The following is a 22,381-nucleotide window of genomic DNA, read 5'->3' as shown; positions in this document are numbered from 1 at the left end:
GATTTGGTGAATATTCTGTACAGCTCAACAATGGATGGTAGTTAGCATGCTCGGTGGTTAGCTTGTTAGCTTGAGGAAATCAGGAGTGTCACAGTCCTGTTATTCCTCACTGTTCTGTTTCTAATAAGTGTCCGTAATATAAAAATATGTGTGAAATCCTAGTAAATCGTAATAATCATACTATTTTACCTGAGTTTTCAGAGGAAATTCTGTGGTAAAGTTAGCAAGACAGAAGGGCTATTCCACAGCTGGGGTGCCATTTTGATTTTTTGCCCTGTTTTTGATACTGAATTCAAGAAAACGTGCTTTTCACCATACACAAAAAATATGTTAAACTATCTCAGGTGACAATATTTAATTTTTAACATGTTTCTTTGCTGACAACGACTGCACTTTGCTTCTATAATTAGTAATATGGTTGAGGTTTAAGCTTGGAATAAGAAAATACACATTAACATGGTTAACTAGCATCCATGCTAATGTCATGATAACATTAAGAACCATTAATTTACTGATTTACTTTAAATCATTTCTCATAAATGAATTGTTTACTTTTAATATTACGTATGTAGTAAAGGTTGTACATTCGTATTGACCCTGGCAGTTAACATTGCCTTTCTTTGTCCCCAGACCTTTTGGGAAATTCCGACTTCTAAATGAACATATCTGACATTTTTAATCAGTATAAACAAATGAATTATTTTATTGTCACATGATCTTTTATAAGATTTGTCAGGATACTGTTAGGTTTCTGTGTAAATAGTAATAATGACTCCTGCTGGGCAAAGAAACAATGATAAAACACTGTATAGAACAATAAATATATTTGAAAAAATAATGTTAAAACATTTCCAACTAGTAGATTCCTGTGAATTTATTTAATTCAATTCGATTTTCTTTGCATAACTCTCATAACTGTTAAAAGAGTTATGCAAAGAAAATCGAATTGAATTAAATTGAATAATAGCAATTAATCACACAACCACTGATACAAACGACTCTGAAAAAAATTACACACGTTGTCTTTAAGTTTGTTGTCACTCATTTTGCTGTTTCTACATTTCAAGTGGCTCTAAAGATGACTTTTTTTCACCAATAAGTGAAGTTAAGCATGCATGTTTATAATACATCTATTTATGGTTTATATGCATAGTATTTTTATTGCCACAGAGGCCCTTTAATACTCTGAGACAGCAAGAGGGATTATAAAACTTAATCCAGCTATGTGGCCCTCACTGAAAACACATTACAAAAGAACAAAGCTCCTTTTTGTGTTTAGCATGGCCTTCTTATTAAATCAGCTTAACATGCTATAAAGAATAGAGCACCGTGATCCCAGAAATCCACTCAACCCTGTCTGCTATAATATAGTCATAAGACTTAATAAACATGCACTTAACTGGTTAGTAGCACAGGCCATGAGAAACATTGAAACAGAATAAAACTGCTCTTGTAGTACTGAAAGAAAATCTCAAAAACTAAAGGCAGTTTTATGATAAAGGGAAAATACAAAACCATACACATCAATACTACAAGAGCTAAATAAATAAATGAATGAACAAATGAATGAATGAATGAATGAATGAATGAATGAATGAATGAATGAATGAATGAATGAATAAATAAATAAATAAATAAATAAATAAATAAATAAATAAAATTATTATTATTATTATTATTAGTATTATTATTATTATTATTATTATTATTATTATTATTATTATTATTATTATTATTATTATTATTATTATTATTATTACATTTAGCTTAATATAGTATAAAATTAGATCACAGGCTAGCACTCATTTCTTCCATGCTCGAGACTACAGCTGGCATAACGATATATAACTAACTCTAAAATATAAATGGATATCATTATTAATTACATCTGGATTTATTAATATCCTGATATGTTAATATTAATAGGATCTTCCTAATGCAGGGACTGTGGAACTTAAATCTGACTCATCAACCATATATTCCTCTCTGTAGATACGAAACAGTAATAATAGCTTCAGTGTGGCACGGTGACATCTCATTTACAATGATGGGTCACTATCTCACATGTGGTATACAGAGAGACTGTAATGATATGGAGACAGACAGAAAAATAGATAGATAGATAGATAGATAGATAGATAGATAGATAGATAGATAGATAGATAGATAGATAGATAGATAGATAGATAGATAGATAGATAGATAGATAGATAGAAATCAGACACCAAACACATCCTAGTTAATCAAGTTCTTTATTTTCTTATTAAATGGTCATTGTGCACGTTTCAGTTTTGCCTGATCTGTTCCTTTAAGGCATTATTAAACATACAATATCAGCTTTCTTTCTTGTCAAACATGCATTGATTTCTTCAGAGCAGTGCTTTTCTTGTTCAGTGCTTTGTCCTGATCTCATGCAAAATTCATAACAAGTTTCCGGGATTAAATCTATAGACGCCGAGGCGGATTTGTGGCGTACAGTAGATACAACAGCAGCAGACATTTTCCATTTCACAAGACAATCATGAACAGTCTGGAAACCATAGAAAATATGATCCTCTGGCAAGATCTGCTGATTGAAGATGAACATGGCACAGGTTACGGTAGAGCTTTAGAGGTTCTCTAAACCTCAGTTCTCCTCACCTGATTAACGGCTGGCTATTTTCGGACAAGTGCGAACAACCTCTGTTTGAACTTTGACCATATACATGTAAAAGAGCAGAATTGCAGAAGCAGCTAAATCAGCAGTAAGAACAGAAGAACCTGCAGGCTGGATTTGGATAGGTTATCTTAACCTAAAGGGAGAAAGGTGTCTCCCTAAGAGGCAGGTGAAATCAGGACATTATGCAGAAAGGGTGAAAGAAAGGACAGAACATACACACTGTGGCCTACACATGAATATATATAACTTCGAACCCAATGACAAAATGTTCCCTATAGCGAGTGATCGTTTTTTATTTTGCTTGAAGTTTGTCTAATGTGGGTGTATAGCAACCATTATTGATTTTGCTTGTAGGGATGTACTGAACATAGTAGCCTTATGTACTGTATATATAGTATAAACATAAATGCTATATACTATATTAGTGTAATATAATAATCAGTGAGAGAAATTACATGTTGTCTTTATATGTAGGTAGTAGTCTTATCTTATGTAGCATATAAATTATATGCTACATAAGCTAAGACGACTACCTACATATACTCACCAGAGGCACCAAAGGTCTTTACTTATTCCTTCCTAACTTTATTTTTCTTCATAATGTCTCCATACATATTTAATGATAGGTTGTAAAAAGCAGGATGAAATGCAGATGAAACCATGGGGTTATTTTTTTTTTCCATTTTGTGCACCAACTATAATTGGGTTCTAACTAGAACAAATCATCAAGCCAGCAGTTTGGATTTGTCTACTTAAAATTGAGAAGTGTTATTCCTTTTGTGCTGTTGCTTTGTTGCTTAACTACATCACAGCAGGAGTTTTTTTAAGTGGAAATTTATAAAAAAAAAAAAAAAATTTGTTAAGAGACAATATACCACCGGTTATTTAACTATTAAAACAAGGCAAACCAGGTACTGTATCATCCTACTAGCTAGCTAGCTCCTGCTACCATTATTTCGATTCGTGACTTTAATCGTAATCGTTAATCATTAATAAATATTGATTAATCGTTAATCATTAATATATAGAGAATGATGGATTACAGCTAATTGGCCATATGCAAACTTTTTTCAATGCCTTTTAGAGACATTTTGAATTTTCACACATCTGATCCAAGGAATGAATAATGTGTGTCACCCACAGAAGTGGAGGCTGGATGAATTATATAAAGTCTTCCAAAAAAAAATGCAGGGAACATAATGATTTCTCTATTCAAAAATATTTTCCCAGATGGCAAGGGGGTGTAGATGGCATTGGCAGAAGTTACGGAGTAATTGGTCCATTAGGGATTTTTTAAATAGTTAGATATTTCTGTTTCACCTACCTAAATGACTAGAAGTGTTACTGTAAATATCACCTGGATTACGTTCTCGTCTGCATGCAAGATTAGTAAAGGTACCCTGTCTTACAAACCTGGTGAAAGGCTGTTTGATTTTGGTGATTGTGATTTTTCCTATGTCTATTGTCTTTTTTAGAAGTCAATTAAGAAGTCTGGTAAAGCTGGTTTGAGTGGGTTTATCATGTTAACTTTCTAGTCTTGGTAGCTATCAACTGCAGTTTTTCACATCACACCTCTGGGTCTAAGAACCTGCAGTCCTGTGAATATGTACATGCTGGTGTCTTTGACAGGTTCTCCCTCACCTTACTATGCCCCGTGGTTATTGCAGCTGGTGTGTTGGGTTTGAAAATCTGCAAAATCTTCCCTATGTCTTAGGGTCCCAAAGAAGCTCTGGAGAGGTGAATGTAGGGGCATCCAGTGTTGAGCAAAAATATTGCTCACTGGGCAGCAACTACATTGGATCAGTGGGATTACATTGATGCAGGGGTACAAACCAACCTATTCATCGCTTACAGTAGGGCCTCATCAATATTAGTTCCCATCAAGTGTGCCAGAAGTTCGTTCTCTCTTGGACAGAGATGAAATTAAATGGGTAAACCACATGGTGTAGAACAGTTGCTTCCACTTAACATAGTTCTATAATTTAGAGGAAGAAGATTGTTTTCTATCTGATTCTTGAATCAAAAGGGCTGATCTGGATCCTAAACGCCCTCCTTTTCACATCTGATGTCATTCAAGCCATGCAACCACAGGACTGGTTCTAGGCAGTAGATCTGCTTGGTGCATATTTCCTTGTAACCATCGCATCAGACCACAGATGCTTTTTGAGTCTTCCAAGGACAGGCATTCCAAATATTAATCCTAATCTTATGGCAACTTTTTTTTATGTATGCAGGCAGCGCTGTAACCTCTATTGGCCAGATTCTGCCTTGTTTGTTTGGAATGTACCCATACCAGGAAGCAAGCCATCTGGTATATGTCTTCTTATTCTGCTATATTACACAGTGCTGACTCAGAAAAGAGCTCCCAATACACTGAAACAGGCCACAGAATTCATTGGTGTAAAGCAAGATTAACTGAGAATACCAGCCACACTCTCTTCCCAAAATGTGTCAAGCAACACGCTCGCAGTGGCTCTTTTTGATGATGCTACAATTGCTGAGTGTAGCCAAGTAAAAAGGATATAAGCTCTAGCTTGTTGAATTCCCCTCTTCATTCAAGTGGGTCTACCAAGTAAATCACATGATTGAGTACTTACAGCACAAGACAAGGGGTGTGTATACTGGAGTGTTCACACTAAAGCCTAAATAGCAGAAACAATGCAGATGAAGTGATTACTTCTAAGATTGCATGATGTAATTCCTTTTAACTCTGTGGTTAAAGTCATGTTGCATTGCTAATTAGCTTGAGTCTTAAGTAGCTGTTTTGCAAACAAAAGTTGGGTCAATTGAACTAGATCTCTCACTCAGTATACAGTATTTACTATAGATGTACTGTATAATGTTCTTTAATTTTAGATGCTAATGTGATGTACTAAATGGGAATGTGCAAACTGATAGGACATAACCTAAACTGGTTGGCCTTTATAACAGCAATGTTTTACATTTTGGTTTGGTTAATTGTGTGTAGCATAAATGCTAGAGATGGATTTAAAAATATTCAGATCCTGCTGTCCTCTAATATGTGCATTATGTTACTTGATTTCCACACATTCCACTCAATACATTATCCAGTATTACTGATTTACACCAATTTGAGACAATACTTATAACAGCTTGCTATGTGGCTAGGCCTCTTACTAGCATGATAACTTCCTAGTAGTTAGTTGAAAAGGACAAGGTCATATTGATGCCATATGAGAAAGTTCTGCACCAGAACTCTGTAAAGTGATGGAACAGTCATAAAGGTGGCTGAAAGAATTAGCAGATATGCAAGGCTAATTGGTACATGTTAGAAACAGGACTGGAAAGCATCCTAGGACAGTTTCTGGTGAGGACCACACACAGCCCACATGTATCACAAACACAAACCCGATGCATAAAACACAACTCCTGAGCGCTGATTCTGTGTTAATCGTGTAGGACGGCTGAGAGAATAGAGTCGAGATTGCGCATGATTCAGCCTGAGAAATGTGAAAATAGCCATGCTGATCTTTCACACAGTGTGGAGGAAGACACTCGGCATTCAGCCAAAGTAAGAATTATGCAATTACACAGCATGATGGTACGCAGAGATTTAACTTTGGTGTCTTATCCCAGCACAGAAATGATTTTAGATAAGGATACCCATCGAATGCTGACAATGATTAACTTTAATTCAGTAATAAAAATAGATAGGACTGACTTTTATCCTTTATGTGACTTTGTGTAATATGCTGAACTTTTGCTGACTTTTCACTAACAGGGAATTTCCTACACTAGGACGATCTTTTTTCTGTATGTGGGTTAGCTCACGTTTCTGTGCAAGCATGAAACAGAGGTCAGGAGAACACTCTAGTGTACAAAGGGCAAAGTGACAGAAATCTAATTATTCTCTCCATCACATATGATATGTGTGTAGGGGATAGAGGGGTGACACATACTTTAATTTGGTTCATTGTCCAATTATAACCACAGGCTCAGGCTCTCTTGGCTTTAGATGCCATACATCCAGGTGTGAAAAAATTTTAACTCATAACGCTTGTCAAGTCAAGGCAAGTTAAGAAGCTTTTATTGTCATTTCAACTATATATAGATGAAACAGGCCAGTACATAGTGAAATGAAATAATGTTTCTCCTGGACCATGGTGCTGCATAAAACTTTACAGATCTAAGGACTTAAAGGAAGTTGTCCTATCCACACAAAGGGTCTTTCATCGTCTGCAACCTAGTGCATACAGTGTGAGACAAAAACCAATGCAAACAGACAATATAAAACACTACAGGACAGATACACAATATAGTGCAGACCAGTGTACATACTAAATATATGGTTGTAAACAACAGGGTACTTACAAACATATATACGCTTATGTTATAGCAGCAATTGGATGTGGTGTTGAAATGTGTGTGTGTGTGTGTGTGTGTGTGTGTGTGTGTGTGTGTGTGTGTGTGTGTGTGTGTGTGTGTGTGTGTGTGTGTGTGTGTGTGTGTGTGTGTGTTCAGTAACCGTTCAGATCTGGTTGTTGAGGATTCTGATAATTTACAGTAAGAAACTATAGGATTGAAGAATATTTCAATCTTATTTTAATAGCATAATGACTAGTCAACATTTTGTCATAGTTTATCCTGTATTCTCTATCATATGCTGGTAGCATAGCTAGCTATAGACTCCTGAGTGGTAGAATTTTAACCAGTGCTTCCTGGTTGTAAACAGGGTATAGGAAAATCCAGAAAGAATAGGAACGTGTTGAGGAAAATCCAGAGCAGATGAGAAAATGCAGTGTGTAAGAATGAAAATGTAGATTATATGTGGTCAAAAATAAATACACGTCTTTTTGGGTTTCTGAATCCGAAAAGTGTTTTGAATTTTTACAGAGTTCAAGTCAGTAGCTAACTGTCCTATCAGTGAGTTTGGTTTGCTAACTAACATTTCTCATTGTATTGCTTTAACAAGCCAAAAAAAGATAAAGTCTACTTTAAGTAGATTATTCAAAACTATGAATAATAGTTAGTGCTGCATTCAGTTATAAACAATAGGGAATACGCAATATTGTGTGGTACAAACATTACTGTATATTAATAAACCTATTGATGCTACTCACGCTTGCTATGTAAGCTCTGGATGTAGCATTAGCACATTCATAAGCACATTAATACCTGTCTTTATTTAGTTAAAAATAAAAGCTTTCCTTTAAGGCTTCCTTTATTATCTTTGTCATGATGCTTTGTTAAAATGGGGGTGGGAAAAAAAGTATATTTTTATGTCAGATTACATGACTATCATGCCAGAACAAAACATGTCAGCATTATATTTATTTTTCATTAAGTTTCCTCTCTGCCTACATCTTACAAGCTAACCAGCTAATCTGCATAATATTAGCATGTTCATTTAATTACAAATGAAGAATATCCTCATCAAACTCCACAAATGAAAGGTCAATTTCTTAGCCCAAAAAACCTACAAAATCCATCTCATTGTAAATGTTTATCACTAACCAAGCCAGCTATAGCTAACATTCTGTGACAGACTAAGAGGAGGTGGATCAAAAAATTACTGTATAAGTCACAAACAAACATTTGAACCAAGAAACACAAACATAAACTGAAAATGAGGCAAAAAAAATACATAAAGACTACAAACACCTATGTGGCACAAAGGGGGATAAAAACCACTAAAGCGAAAAGCTTGACAAAAAAGACGATGATACTAAAGAAGGTGAAAAAGGAAACAGTTGTGTGATTATTAACATAGAACATGCGTGTGGATAAAATAACAAAGATTTCTCTTTTTTATTAACCATCCAGAAAAAAATTAGTCGATTCGTCTGGAATCAGTTTGAAGCGAACAACATGCAGCTCTAACATGTACAGTATATAAGGTTTGAATATTTAGTAAGTTTTGTCCTCAACACAAATGTTTGGCTTTTTATTACCACCATAGTAATTTATTTTATTACCAGGTATGTGTAGTACTGAGCTAAATCACCCTGTCATGTATTCCTGATATTAGTTGCTGTATGCAAATAAACCACACAACCACAGCTGCTCCAATTCTCACAGGTATAATTAAAAATCAGAAATTACTTCCTCTGTGTTCATTTGGTTCAGTTTTTCATCATCACGCTAAAGCAGAGGTTCAATGACAGTGCAGTGGAACAGATGTAATATCGAATATAATGAGTTCTCAAAACTGAAGCAAACAAACAACAACAAAAAAAGGCCCCTTGTGGATTAACAACCAGGTCTGAAGACATACCATATACTATATACTAAAAAATTCTGAAATTCAACGTATATATATATATTTTAAGGTTCTAATTCTTTTCATTTTGTTGCTGATAAAAAATATGTGGAATGTTAAAAATGAGTAAATGAATGAAAATGAATGCCAAAGTGTAGTGTTTCCTCTTGTGGACCCAAAGGTACGAATAGTAAAATATTTTTTATTTGGTCACAGCGCCGCCTTATGGTCAAATCTCGAACTTTTTTAAGTGCTTGAGTTCCTGAAGCTGAAGATTGACTGATAAGTAAGTTGCTATATGAATCTTGAAGAGATTAGCCAATACGATTAGACAGAAAACAATAAAACCAAGGAACTCTTTTACACAGATGTCTTTACACAGTATCTATACAAAATCAGATGTACTGTATAGTGCTTATGTAATAATGAGATATAATCACGATACTAAAGTGTAATATGATTGCAGGTCATAGCTCTCAGGTAGCTCACATTTTCCGCCTCATCGTCTCCTCTTCCTCCGTTCTTTCATATGTTTCTTCTGTAAAACTGACTGAAATAGCAGTAAAATTGGCGTAGTGGTCCAACATGGCCTGCAGAAGGATAGATGGTCATGTGGCACCTGAGGGTTGCTGTAGAGGTTACATACATTGACGTAAACATTTCCTTCCAGAAGTTAGATATCCACAAATCTCCTATACCAACTAGCCCTCTCAGTCATCCATTGTCCATCACAGAACAGAGTGTCAGAGGGTTCTCCACCTTGTCTGTGCTGGGTTGCTCCAGGTTTTCTGTTTTTCTCCCATCTTCCCAAACATGCCGGGATGTTGGCTACAAAGCTGCAACTAGGTGAGTGAGAGAGAGAGAGAGAGAGAGAGAGAGAGAGAGAGAGAGAGAGAGAGAGAGAGAGAGAGAGAGAGAGAGAGAGAGAGAGATTATAAAACCCATATAAAACAGTTCGGCTCAAAAAAAACCCCTGGAAGTGTGTGTGTTTACGGGTTGCCGGGTGATGTGTTGGGTGTAAGTCTTACTCCAGACCTTTACAAGGGATGTGTAAGCCTAAAGGTTAAGGGGTAGGACCACCAATCAGAAGTTTGCGCGTTTGAATCCCACGTCCACCAAGCTGGAACTGTTGGGCCCCTGAGCAAGGCCCTTGACCCTCGATTGCTCAGTTGTATAAAAGTAAGTTGCTCTGGATATAAGGGTGTCTGCTAAATGCTGTAAATGTATGTACATGGTGAATCACAAGGTGGGTCCACTTCAGCCTGTGGATTCTACATATCCACAGTGACCCTGTCTACAATAAAGCTTTTTTACTGAAGTGTGAATTAATAAAAAGTTTAATGGTCAGTTTTAGTTGTATTTGTTCTTTTTGTTTTGCTTTGATTTAGTCCTGAATATGAAATTGTTAAGCAGTGATATGACACGAGACACAGTTATGGCACGGTGCTCGCTTAGTCATGGCTTTATTAAGGCTGTGATCAGAGCTCGATTAATACTGCCTTAATACTGTGGATGCGGAAGTGACAATGTAGCTTCACGTTCTCTGATATATGATTGGATGGTTAAAAATGACGTGTACGAAAAATCCACCAATTGGAACGCGTCAACATGTGTGGGCGGGACTTGTCGGAATACAGGCGTGCAATAATAGCTAACGCCCAAATTGGGTAAAATAATCACGTCTGTGAGCTTTTCCCCTTTTTGCAGGAATGGAGCTGAGTGAGATTTTATACAACAAGGCGGAATACATCGAGACAGTACGTACATGTTTATGACCTTATTACACGTTGTAGTATATTGAGGACGCTATGCTAACGTAGCTAGCAGGCTAACAGTGCTAAGTGTTTGTGTAGTGCACAATGTCTGTAAGGGCTAAGGAGTTATTTATTTATTTATTTATTTAGACAATACAAATACAACGGTGTGTTGATCTAGTTAAAGATTTTAGTTTGTAGGTTGTCATCTCTGTGGGGCAAAGAATCAAGAGATCTTTTGTCACCTCTTCTGTAAAGTCTCTGTGTCCATGGATCAGCTTTGTGCTTTTGTTGGCTCACATTATTCAGTTCCAACTGTTTCTTAGTTGGTGAAGGAAAAGAGACACAAAGTCACTGCAGCGTTTTAGTGACTCAGGGCAAAGGCTGAAAATGAATCAGGCGTTTAAACAAGCAGTTAGTTTTGTCTCCCTGTCTTAAAATACAATAACAATCTCTCTCTCTCTCATTCTCTCTCTCTCCCTGTCTGTATCTCTGTCTCTTCCTGTCTGTATCTTTGTCTTTCTCTCTCTCTCTCTCTTTTAGGATTAACTGTAGTTATAAAATATCAAAACTGTAATGTAACTCTCTCTCTCTCTCTCTCTCTCCTTCTCGGTCTGTCTGTGGAGCTCTAATCGAGACTCATTTCATCTGTCTCTCCATCCATCTTTCTGTCAATGTACCAGTAGCACACAGTCTTTCTTCATATTTTTTTCTCTAAATCAAATTTCCTAATCACTCTCTTACTCCTTTTGTCTTTCAAACAGTAGACTAAAACTGGAGAGTAAAACTTTATCCATCTACCAGATTGTTGGTCTGAACTTTACCCCTGTAGTAATTGTTGTATTTCGTCTCCCTGCAGGCGTCGGGCAATAAAGTGAGCAGGCAGTCGGTTCTGTGCGGAAGCCAGAACATCGTTCTGAACGGAAAAGTGAGTTCGTTACAGATATCTACACAAGTGTAATGTGTCATTTTCAGTCTGCCCCCTTTAACATGACATTCTGTCGCTTATCAGACCATAGTGATGAACGACTGCATCATCAGGGGAGATCTGGCTAACGTCAGGGTCGGCAGGCACTGCGTCATCAAGAGCAGGAGCGTGATCCGTCCGCCGTTTAAAAAGTTCAGCAAAGGGTAAGGACTTGTTTTTATCCTATCAAGATGGAAAAAGTACAAATCAGTCGTTTATACTAACAAGATACTTGTTTATTAATTGGTTCTGATTATTGGTTCTGTTTTTATTTATTTATAATTATCAGCATTTTAACGTGTTCTCTTGAAATGATCAAGAAAAAAATGAGCTTCTTATGTTCCCAAGAAATCATCGTGAAAACTCAACCATGTCAATGACCTGATGCTTGTTTAAGTAACGTCATCTTTACTACATTTATATGGAATGTCTGCCAAATGAGATCCCGCTGTATCTATAGAAACTATAGAAACCACATTAGCACACGGTGCTAATGTGGTAGAGATATTATTGCCTTCGGTACAAGTACACATACTCAGTAAAGACTATTTGGCTTGTTTTTAACAGGGTGGCTTTCTTCCCCTTGCACATCGGAGATCACGTCTTCATAGAGGAGGACTGTGTCGTGAACGCGGCTCAGATCGGCTCCTACGTCCACATCGGGAAAAACTGTGTCATCGTACGTAATTCGTCCGACCGCTCACATGAAACAGACGAATTCTCTATATTTTTTTTTTCTATATGCTTGCATTTTTTTTTCAAGATTACGGCAGATTTTCTGCAAGTTTGGGCCAAAAGATTTTTTTGTGTGACATCATCCAAACGAACATTAATCCAAAACCTCTATCACTTGAGTGCAGAAAAAAGTTAGCCTTAGCATGTAGCTACCTACTATCATGTGTGCCGATAATTGACCATATTGCGGAAAAGTAAAAGTGTATTAAACATTAGTATACTTAAGGTACATTATCAAATGCGCTAACAGTAACCCCGCCCACAGCTAACAGTAGCCCCGCCCCTGACAGAAGCGGTTCTTAAGTCTAGACCAGCAACGTTTTGGTGCTACATAAGAACCACTTTTCCTGGTTCAGAGTCGGTGCTTTGGCAGTCGAAAAAGAAAGAACTGGTTCTAAATTAGGCTCCGAACCAGCATTTCAAACTGCCTCGGTGGAAAAGGGGTATAAGTGACATGCTTAGGAAATGAATAAGAAGAACCACTTAGTCCAATTCACACCATTCCAGTTCAAATCCCTCTGGAATGATGAGAGAGATGATGGTAAGTCATCTTAAGGAAGTGTTTGTGTGTGGTACAGGGTCGGCGGTGTGTACTGAAGGACTGCTGTAAAATCCTGGATAACACCGTCCTGCCTCCTGAGACGGTCGTTCCTCCTTTCACAGTGTTCTCGGGATGTCCAGGTCAGTGCAGCATGGCTCTTCTTTTCCCCCTTTTTTTTCCCTCCCACTCCAAGAACATTCCTACAGTTGTGAAACAGCGTGATTGAGCAAGCTGTTCTAGGAAAACAATCAACAGCAGGGTGGCGAGTTACTCTTCCCTATATCGCATAATAGGGGAGTGTTTTAGTAATCGCATAATAGGGGTGCTCACTCACCAGCTTCTCAGCTTCTCATTTTAGTTTATTAGTAAGATTAAAATATATATAGCTTTTACAGAGAAACCTCAAAACCCAGTGCTGACACTGGAGACTCCTTATATATAAAAAAAATTATAATAATTACAAAGATAAGAAAAAAGGATGAATATAGAAATCATTCTTGATTTTCTTTCTTTTTCAGGATTATTTACAGGCGAGCTGCCTGAGTGCACACAGGAGCTGATGATCGACGTGACCAAGAGCTATTATCAGAAATTCCTACCATTAAGCCAAATCTAACCAGCGAACCGATCCGTCTCTCACACTCGGGACTCTTTATCCATCATCATTTCTTCATTTGCTAACATTGGATGAAACATGATGGATGATTCCAACCATGTCCTCTGATAAAGACCTGTATATTTGTCTGTTTTTTATATTTAAGTTTAAGCGTGATACATGGAAGCGTGTGTGTGTGTGTGTAAGGAAAATGTACTGTGCAGGGAGATTTCTCTGAGAAGTGAGTGAGTATGTGTGTGTGTGTGTAAGGAAAATGCACTGTGCAGGGAGATTTCTCTGAGAAGTGTGTGTGTGTTCACAAGAATATAGTCATGAGGTGCAGATGTTAAGATGTGGTTTTTATGAAAGCCCGTATTTATTGTGTATATTCTGCAGCACAATGTTCCTCTGTTTAAACACACACTCACCGATTCGAACCCATAGCAAATAGAGAAATTTAGCCTTAGTGGGAAATTAAAGATCAGTTTATTTGCTAGACCCCTGGGAAGTAATAGCTCTAGTGATACCCAGGTCCTGTTTTGGTTGCCAAGTATAACATTTCTGTAAGACTGCATTCGAAGTCTGAGCTCAGAACACTGTAATTTCTGCCTAATGTTGTTCGAGCTACAAAGCAAACTCGTACTGATGGATATTGATGTAGTTGAGGAGAGTTTTCCGAGTAGGATTTCTGAGTTAAGGAGCGTTTTCTTTGCTTTTTTTCCTCACCGGAGGTCAGAAATTATGAGTTACAAGCTTTATTCAGATACAGCTCAGTAGACTATTTGGCTAGTTGAGTGGATTTATACAGACTTAACGTGAACAAACAAGTATCTCATCATGTAGAACATTGTGTCTGCACAATAAACGTTTCGACTTCACACATAAAAAGTCTGACTGGAATCTGATCTGCGTCTTTATTTTGGCTTTTATCCGTATAACGAGCACATGAACATGAAGTGTTGCTCTGGCTAATGATCCTTTACAGTTAAAACACTGAGTGATTCTTAAAAATAAAGTGAAGACATGAAAACACGAGAAAAGACTCATGTGCTTCATTCGTTCTCAAAAGTAATAAGATAAATATTAAAAAACAAGGAAAGGATTAGTCGCTGAGAGTCCATTCAGAGAGCCACTGCTGACACTGCACTCGATCCTCCTCACTCTCCTCCACAGTCTTCCTCCTCCTCCGCTTCTTCTCTTCTTCACTCGCTAGCTTCTCCTCCTCCGTCTGTCGCTCGTCAGCTTTGGTTTTTGTTACAATTTCAGTCAATAAGCTCTGGAGGTTACGAACGAGTGTTTTTGGTGTCCAATTGGGGTCGAGTTTAGAGACGAAGGGATCGGAAGCCGTGACCTCGATGACCTCGCGCTCCAGAGGGATTCGGAGGAAGTAGGCGTGCAGCATCATGCGATATGGAGTGCTGTCTGCGCCGAGACTGTACGTGACGTCGCCTACGACGGCGTGACCCACGGAGCTGCAGTGCACTCGCAGCTGATGCGTGCGCCCTAAAGGAAACCGCCGACACGCGCAATAAATCTTTACTTTTCGCTTTATTGGTCTGTCAGTTATTGAATAGCTCTGTGTAGCACTGAAAGTTTTGTTCTCTGGAAGAAAGTCAAATATTTACCTGTAAGAGGCTGCAGAAGAACTTTAGTAACCGGCTCTCCGTCATATGATCCGTATTCCAACACACTTAATAAAGTTTGGCTGGGCTTGGGACTCTCACATCCTATAATTATATAGGATCATAATCATTAACGAAAGACGGGAGGAAACTAAGAAGGGAAAACTGATGGAACTTCCAATTTATACTGAAATGCAGCTATTTTCATCCAACAACTCATTTCGAGCTGTTGCTAAGGAAACAATGAGGTATTATTCATTAAAGCGAGCATGTGATGGTAAAGCTGTGGTTTATCTTACAGCCAGCAGGAATGTCAGCTTGAATCAACACGTACCGATCAATCGGAGCCCTGTGTTTAAACGTTCAAAATGTATTTGAGGTCCACATAATTCTGACCTTCTGTTCCTTCCACACACATCATGTGTGTTTTTCCCTCGGTGGCGTTTTTCCCGATGGCGGCGTCCAGCGTCATTCTGCTCTCAGCCACGGTGCCTCGAACCTGCACAGGAAACAAACAGGTTTATAGTAAAAGGTGTGTGCAAAAAGGGAAAAACAGGACTGTGTGTGTGTGTGTGTGTCAGTACCAGAGCGAGGTAAGCCTTGGTTACTGTTCTGTCTTTGAAACAGCGATACGCTCGTCCAGCTGCAGCTTTATTCAGAGCCACACACAGCGCACCGCTGGTGGAAAAGTCCAGCTGATGGCAGAACCTGCACAGAGAACACACACAGACACAGAGAGAAAACCTCTCAAGTCAAACTCTATTTAGCTTCTTATGAACACACAGATATCCAACACCACACAGGCCACTCTATACGATTACAACCTACTGAACTCTACACTACCCCACTAGGACCCTGATGTCTCACTAATACGTCACCATTTTAATGGTATAAACAGCACAGTCCATTTGCTGCTTACACCAGTTTACCTCAATCTATGTATATTATCTGTGCATACACTGTATATTTCTTGGTTCTTGTTGTACATAATGCGCACATTTGCCCAGCATAATTAATTAAATACATGTTTTAGACATGGCACAGATTACTATGCACATACTAGCAACTTTATTGTTGTTTATATACTTTTTATATATTTATCTGCACTTGTTTCTTCTAGTATTTGCACTTCTGGTAGATGCTAAACGGTATTTCGTTGCTTTGTGCCTGTACCATGCAATGACAAAGTTCTTTCTTTCTTTCCTACATCCATCCATTCATTCATTCATTCATCCATCCATCCACTCATTCGTCCATTGATCTATTCATCCATTCATCCTTTTATCCATCCAATCATCCATCCATCCAATCATCCATTGATCCATTCATCCATCCACTCATTCGTCCATTGATCTATTTATCCATCCATGCATCCAATCATCCATCCATCGATTCATTCATCCATCGATACATCCATATCCAGTAAGAACATACAAAAGTTTGTTGACGTTTGTATCAACCAATACATTATAGGTTAAAAACTTGGAAAAATTATAGCTAGTTTAAGTAGTTTAGGATCAGAATCAGAATCAGAAGAGGTAGGACTTCAGCCATCTTTTGAAGATGACTCAGTTGTTCAGACATCTCGGGGAAGTTCATTCCCCCACCAGAAGAGAGAAAGAGTCTTGATGTGTTAGTAGATCGGAGGAAGCGAGGTGTACGATTATCCATTATACTGTAGCACGATTTTATGATTTTGTGCAGGTTGGTGGTTACTATGTGCTTATATTTAAAGTTAAATTATCGGTGTGTGTTTACCTGAATCCGTAGTGAGTTTGAGGGTCTACAAGCTGAGGAAATCTGTGCTTCAGCTGTTTCTGGACTGTATGAGTTTCACTCCACAGTTTGCTGTCGATGCGAATGTCCCAGTGTTTATTCAGCACCAAGTAATCAGCACTGTGGTACAACACGCACAGGTTCTCCACACTCGCAGGCTCCATGCTTCCTGTATTAAAGATATGAAAACAGCAGAAAGGTTCATTTCTTCTTTAGGTTCCTCTTACTGCTTGGTCACTTCACACAAATACCAGACTGTAAACACAATAATACAGTGGCACATGAGGTGTGGACTGGAAATAAATGACATCCTTGTAGATATGGAATACAGCTAAAATGACATCATGTCTCTTTATGATACATTCTCATATGAGCCGCCATTTTAGATTCAAATAAAATGTCACTACAAATATGTAGCTTCGTTATAAATAAATAAATAATAAAAAATCCCCACACTCTGTCTTTACCAACGAGTAGGTTACATTTTCAAAACCATTTATAAAATCTTTGAGAATAATAAAGTATTTATAAAAATGTAATAAAACAGTGAACAATTAAGAAACTTTTATTTCAGCTCCACAACACTGACCTCACATTTAGGTTCACGTGCGCTTAATTCTTTTATTCCAAAGAAAATTGGAAAATTGTAAAATAATAGTGCATTCGATCAGATTCGTGAACCCAATTAAATTAAAAACCTGAGATAAATTAATATAATTGACGCATCAACACCTATGTGAAAGCTTTAGTTGTTATTACTACTGTGGAGAGGAACATGCTACTTCCGGTTTGTTTCAAAATAAGAGTTAAAGAGTCGGTTAAACATGCAAATGAATATCTTGGGGGAAAAAATCTGTTAGTTAATTTATCTATTTAAATTAACATAACGATGTGTTTAAAACACAAGAAAAACCTGTGAGAAAACATTATAATAAAGGATGTGAGAAGAAGGAGGCTCTGTGCGCATGCGTAAACACGCCGAATCTTTGGTTATATTTTGCTGCTATGCATTTTGGGTAAAAGTGTTTCAGTAAACATGGCGTCCCGAGCACTCGTGCGCTCTGTAAGGTTATTACAGCACAGCGGAATCATTAAATCCGCCAGCCGAAGATCACTGACTGTGGTTCAGACAGCGAAATGGACGCAGCATTTACGGGTGAGGTTTAAAAACACGCATCATTTCCGCCATAACGGCCTTGTGCTGGATTATTGCAGTGACCCTGTAGTGTCTTTGCTGCACTGTCCAATGTGTGTAGGACAAGAACGCTCTGCTCATACTGTGTGTGTGTGTGTGTGTGTGTGTGTGTGTGTGTGTGTGTGTGTGTGTGTGTGTGTGTATATATATATATGTATGTGTGCGTGTATGTATGTATATATATATATATATATATATATATATAATGTGTGTGTGTGTATATATATATATATATATATATATATATATATATATATAATAATGTGTGTGTATAATATATTAGTGTGTATGTATGTATGTGTGTATAATATATTTGTGTGTGTGTGTGTGTGTGTGTGTGTGTGTGTGTGTGTGTGTGTGTGTGTGTGTTTGGTGATTTGCTTTATGTAACAGACACCACTCTTTCCACCTGTTTGTTAACTAAGTAATTGAATCTGGTGTATACATGATCATCTGAATCGTGTATCCCACACAGGGAACCTGGAGTCTATCCCAGGAGTCTCTGGGCACAAGGTTTGGGGATACCCCGGACAGGGTTGCCAACACATCTCAGGGTCACGGAAAATTTAGAGATCCTAATCAGCCTACAGCACATTTCATTGGTCTGGATACCAGATCAAACAAATCAGCTTATGAAGTCATTCAGTCTGATACCTCAGTCAGTGGCATGATGTTCGCCATGTTGTATGTCACCAGCTAGCTTCAGCTTGACTACACGGTATAGTTTCTCTGCATTCTTGATCTTTTAGTCTAATATTCGCTACATTGGATTCATCTAAAACTGAGGAAGGACGATATCTCCTTTCCATTTTAAGGAGTTAAGAGCAAAGGCTGACTATCATCTCTTAGGTTTTAGACAGAAAATACATCACCACCTAAAAAAAATCAGTCACTAGGAATGTCACAAATCTTACAGTCTAAACATTGTTCATGTGTCCCCGATTACATCCAGTCCAAGGAAAGAATTGTGTGCTTCCTTTTCTATTGAGTAATCACTCATGATAACGATGAGCATATTTGTTGTTCGTAGGTCCCCACTCCAGCACTGCAGTTGTGTCGGCTGTATTGCGATTCGCAGCCGTTAACTCTGCAGAGCATCGAAGAGCGTGTCATGAATGTCCTTCAACTGTATGACAAGATCAAACCAGAGACGGTACGAGCTCATATCTTTACACTGGTTAGAAGAAACATGAAGGGTTAAGTAATAGGGTTAGAGCTTCAATACACATGTATACTTGGGGCAAAATGGATGAATAAATATAGATAGATACATTAGGCTAGACAGATAAATAGAAAGTAGCTCTTATCTAACAAATTACTCCCAGATCTGTCGACTGTAAAGGCCATGGAAAAAGATTTACTTCAATTTCCTTCTTAAACTGTTTCAATGAGCCTTCATAGAAAGACACGAGTCTTCATAGGACAAAGGATGATTTGAAAGACAAATATAGAGACATGGAGATAGAATAAAACCAGTAATCCTGCCACTTGTACTGTATTACTATCTTTGTCGTACTTGTAATGTATGGTGTAATGGACAATGCTACATTTATACATGCAAATAAATAAATATTTCCACCATAAGTTGCCAAGTGCTGGACTATAAAGTCGTCAGTAAATGTGCCTACTACTTGTTTCCGTAGTAATAACATTGAACTTGAGCAGTTCTTCTTTGCTGAGTTTCACTTCCAGGTTAAATATGTCAGTTTTTACTTGATTCACTGTAATCTACTGGCTGAGTAGCGAGCCATGAGGAATTCCTTGTAATGACCCAGGAAAGCTTTGCGTCTAAAGGCTACACAATATTAAAGATGTGCTGAAACCAGATTGGTGCAAAGCTCAATATGCTGAAGAGCTCCGCATGAGAGACTGTTTAACAGAAATAAAGATTTTTTTCCCACGCACTTCTTTCTGTTCACTAGATTGTAGTGTGCCTAGTGAATGATTCAGGCTAATTATGTCTCTCTCTTATCCCCCACTCCACACCACAGCTTCAGACATCATCACACTTTATGAAGGATTTGGGACTGGACAGTTTGGATCAGGTGGAAATTATCATGGCAATGGAAGACGAGTTTGGTCAGTGCATCAGAATATCTGCTTATGGCTTCCTCTATCCATGGAGGAAGATATTAATATGCTAAATAATTTCCTGGTACAACAAAAATGATATGTGACGAAATGTAATATTAGAATGAACAAAACGGAGACTAACAAATGATAATGTGGTGTTATGGGTGTGGTGTCTCCTGTGCTACATTAACAGTTTGCCAACAATTATTATTTTTTATTAATTCATAGAACTGTTTTTGTCCACCGATCGTAACATTTAATGCAGATGTGATCAATCATTCCCTCATTTCTTCTTGAAGTTAATAAGAATAAAGAATGCTGTTCTCAAAGGTGTTTTATATTGCAACTGCATTTCTTACAGGGTTTGAGATTCCAGATACCGAGGCAGAGAAGCTGATGACTCCTGCAGAAGTCGTACAGTACATCGCCAGTAAAAAGGACGTGAAGTGATGATAAAGCCCCGCTTTCCAAGTAAGCTTTCCTCTGTGTTTCTTCTCTAACGCACAGCATTGACGCGCAAACTCCTAACGACTTCCACAAACGGCCTTCCTTCCTGTTCCACTTCAGAGAAAAGATGGCAGAAATGTAGCTTGATATTTTCTGTGAGAAACATTATTTACCCTCTCTGTACTCGCCTGCGTATGGTAATGAAGGCCGGTCACATGTAAATTACAGTGTGTGCGCATGACAAAGCTGATTTGCATTTGGTAACGCCCACCACACTCCATAATCAGAATCATAAAAGGCAAACCTTGCATAACTGAAATGACAAATAAACAGCAAGTGGAAGAAGTGAAAGTCTACCTGTGTGTGTGTAATAAAACTACTCATTTCTTAACAGCCCATGAGCTGAATTATAGTAAAGGTGACAAGAAAATGGTTTGACAGGAAAACAGGGAAAAAAAAAAAAAAGAAGCAAATTGTTTCAGCAACTCTGATCAAGAACTCAGCAATGTGCCGTCCTGATGCTGTCTTGACAAACCAGGAAGACATGCAAGTGTCATGACAGGCCAGAAGGTGGCACACTAGGGAGTACATGGAACATGTTTATTGACATACCAGATCGGTCACTTATTGGACACTTAGTGCTGGCTTGAATGAATAGTGGGGAAAAGAATCATTATCATGCCGCCCTTCTATAGTTATTTCCTGGAATAGGGGTTTTACAGAAGCGTAAATAAATCGAAGTGAGGAATTGCTCCTATGAACAATTTACAAATCATATGCAGCAGTTTACAAGAAGCATTTGTAATTATTTGTAGTTATTGATTTGTACTTACTTCAGCAAGTGGTTACATGTTTCTGTGTCACTCTTTTTCACAGGCATCAACATATTCGACCTGCACCTTTTCTGTCCGTCACTGGTTTTGTGTAATGTTTATTAAATAAAAATGATCATGTACATTTGAACAATAAACAATAATCTGAAATATCAGCTTTCAACGTGTCCAGACTTTGTTTAGATGTTTGTTCTAGATGTTTATTTATACATATAAACACCGGGGCTATGCAGTATGAGGACATATCATCGATATTAATATTAGGAGCGATTATTTCACACTGCACTTTGGTGATATCGCTTTCATACTTTTTCGGAGGGGAAACAGATTATTTGATATTAACATTTTGCACTTAAACGTCTCTGCTGATCAAATTATTTTGGTTTCCATCAAAATGTCTGAAAACTTATCACCAAGAATTCATTGATACATAACAACATATTGTCACACTACTTTCCACTTTTTTCCACTACTTTTTATTGGCATACCTGATCAGACACTTATTGGACACTTAGTGCTGGCCAATTCAGAGAGAGGCAGAGAGATTCAGACAGAGAGAGAGAGAGAGAGAGAGGCAGAGAGATTTATAGACAGGCAGAGAGATTCAGAGAGGGAGAGAGAGAGCGATTTAGAGAGAGATTGACAGAGAGAGAGAGTTTGTAGCATGTAGCAACCCCAGCAGAGGGCGCCGTGATTTCTTCGCCTCAGGGTAGAGTGAGTGAGTGTGTGTGTGTGTGTGTGGGGGGGGGGTCTCTGCTGTGTAGAGGTGTGCACTGAATTTAAATTAGCTCTGGAAAAGCTGTGTGTGTGCGGTTTTCTAGGCTTCTGCAGAGGACGTTTTATTTGTAAATTAGGAAATATACAGAGAGAGAGAAAAAAAACGAGAGTATTAGAAAAAGGACGAGAGAAATAAAGGCACACGGAGACACAACGCCAGGAGGAAGTCAAGGTGACAGAAGACACA

General features: G+C 37.9%; 3 protein-coding genes across 5 annotated transcripts; 2 read left to right on the top strand and 1 right to left on the bottom strand.

Annotated features, from left to right (window-relative positions):
• Positions 1-10,476: 10,476 nt before the first annotated feature.
• dctn5 (dynactin 5) lies at positions 10,477-14,371 on the top strand. Its single transcript, XM_027171827.2, has 6 exons — positions 10,477-10,636; positions 11,493-11,561; positions 11,646-11,764; positions 12,168-12,279; positions 12,914-13,016; positions 13,395-14,371. Exons 1-6 carry the CDS (start codon positions 10,589-10,591, stop codon positions 13,490-13,492), a joined length of 549 nt encoding a protein of 182 aa, XP_027027628.1. The 5' UTR covers positions 10,477-10,588; the 3' UTR covers positions 13,493-14,371.
• rpusd1 (RNA pseudouridine synthase domain containing 1) lies at positions 14,361-17,684 on the bottom strand. 2 transcript variants are annotated; one of them, XM_027171826.2, is made up of 6 exons: positions 17,458-17,684; positions 16,852-17,044; positions 15,678-15,801; positions 15,490-15,592; positions 15,097-15,198; positions 14,361-14,974 (listed from the first exon to the last, which is right to left on the bottom strand). In XM_027171826.2, the coding sequence occupies exons 2-6, from the start codon at positions 17,031-17,033 to the stop codon at positions 14,574-14,576; spliced, it is 912 nt and encodes a 303-aa protein (XP_027027627.2). In that variant the 5' UTR covers positions 17,034-17,044; positions 17,458-17,684; the 3' UTR covers positions 14,361-14,573. The 2 variants fall into 2 exon arrangements, with proteins under 2 accessions (XP_027027627.2, XP_027027626.2); XM_027171825.2 differs by having other exon boundaries at positions 16,852-17,038; positions 17,459-17,684.
• Positions 17,685-17,761: 77 nt separating this feature from the next.
• Positions 17,762-21,572, top strand: ndufab1b (NADH:ubiquinone oxidoreductase subunit AB1b). Of its 2 annotated transcripts, XM_027171828.2 has the most exons (5): positions 17,869-18,025; positions 19,095-19,217; positions 20,056-20,143; positions 20,499-20,608; positions 21,461-21,572. In XM_027171828.2, exons 1-4 carry the CDS (start codon positions 17,906-17,908, stop codon positions 20,585-20,587), a joined length of 420 nt encoding a protein of 139 aa, XP_027027629.1. In that variant the 5' UTR covers positions 17,869-17,905; the 3' UTR covers positions 20,588-20,608; positions 21,461-21,572. The 2 variants fall into 2 exon arrangements, with proteins under 2 accessions (XP_027027630.1, XP_027027629.1); XM_027171829.2 differs by lacking the exons at positions 19,095-19,217; positions 20,056-20,143; positions 20,499-20,608; positions 21,461-21,572 and adding an exon at positions 18,540-18,782 and having other exon boundaries at positions 17,762-18,025.
• Positions 21,573-22,381: the final 809 nt, after the last annotated feature.

Source organism: Tachysurus fulvidraco, chromosome 15 (assembly GCF_022655615.1).
Source record: "Tachysurus fulvidraco isolate hzauxx_2018 chromosome 15, HZAU_PFXX_2.0, whole genome shotgun sequence".
NCBI lineage: Eukaryota > Metazoa > Chordata > Actinopteri > Siluriformes > Bagridae > Tachysurus > Tachysurus fulvidraco.
The sequence above is the reverse complement of the archived record's forward strand: the minus strand, read 5'-3'. Positions and strand labels throughout refer to the sequence as shown.

What these genes read in the sequence shown, in the direction of transcription:
- rpusd1 (XM_027171826.2), bottom strand. Translation starts at nt 17,033, where the DNA reads ATGGAGCCTGCGAGTGTGGAGAACCTGTGCGTGTTGTACCACAGTGCT. An exon ending in GTGTGTGGAAGGAACAGAAG is followed by an intron (nt 15,199 to 15,489) that starts GTCAGAATTATG and finishes ATATAATTATAG; the next exon opens with GATGTGAGAGTCCCAAGCCC. An exon ending in TCTTCTGCAGCCTCTTACAG is followed by an intron (nt 14,975 to 15,096) that starts GTAAATATTTGA and finishes GGTTTCCTTTAG; the next exon opens with GGCGCACGCATCAGCTGCGA.
- ndufab1b (XM_027171828.2), top strand. Translation starts at nt 17,906, where the DNA reads ATGGCGTCCCGAGCACTCGTGCGCTCTGTAAGGTTATTACAGCACAGC. An exon ending in AATGGACGCAGCATTTACGG is followed by an intron (nt 18,026 to 19,094) that starts GTGAGGTTTAAA and finishes TGTTGTTCGTAG; the next exon opens with GTCCCCACTCCAGCACTGCA. An exon ending in GGCAATGGAAGACGAGTTTG is followed by an intron (nt 20,144 to 20,498) that starts GTCAGTGCATCA and finishes CATTTCTTACAG; the next exon opens with GGTTTGAGATTCCAGATACC.
- dctn5 (XM_027171827.2), top strand. Translation starts at nt 10,589, where the DNA reads ATGGAGCTGAGTGAGATTTTATACAACAAGGCGGAATACATCGAGACA. An exon ending in AGGCGGAATACATCGAGACA is followed by an intron (nt 10,637 to 11,492) that starts GTACGTACATGT and finishes GTCTCCCTGCAG; the next exon opens with GCGTCGGGCAATAAAGTGAG. An exon ending in AGTGTTCTCGGGATGTCCAG is followed by an intron (nt 13,017 to 13,394) that starts GTCAGTGCAGCA and finishes TTTCTTTTTCAG; the next exon opens with GATTATTTACAGGCGAGCTG.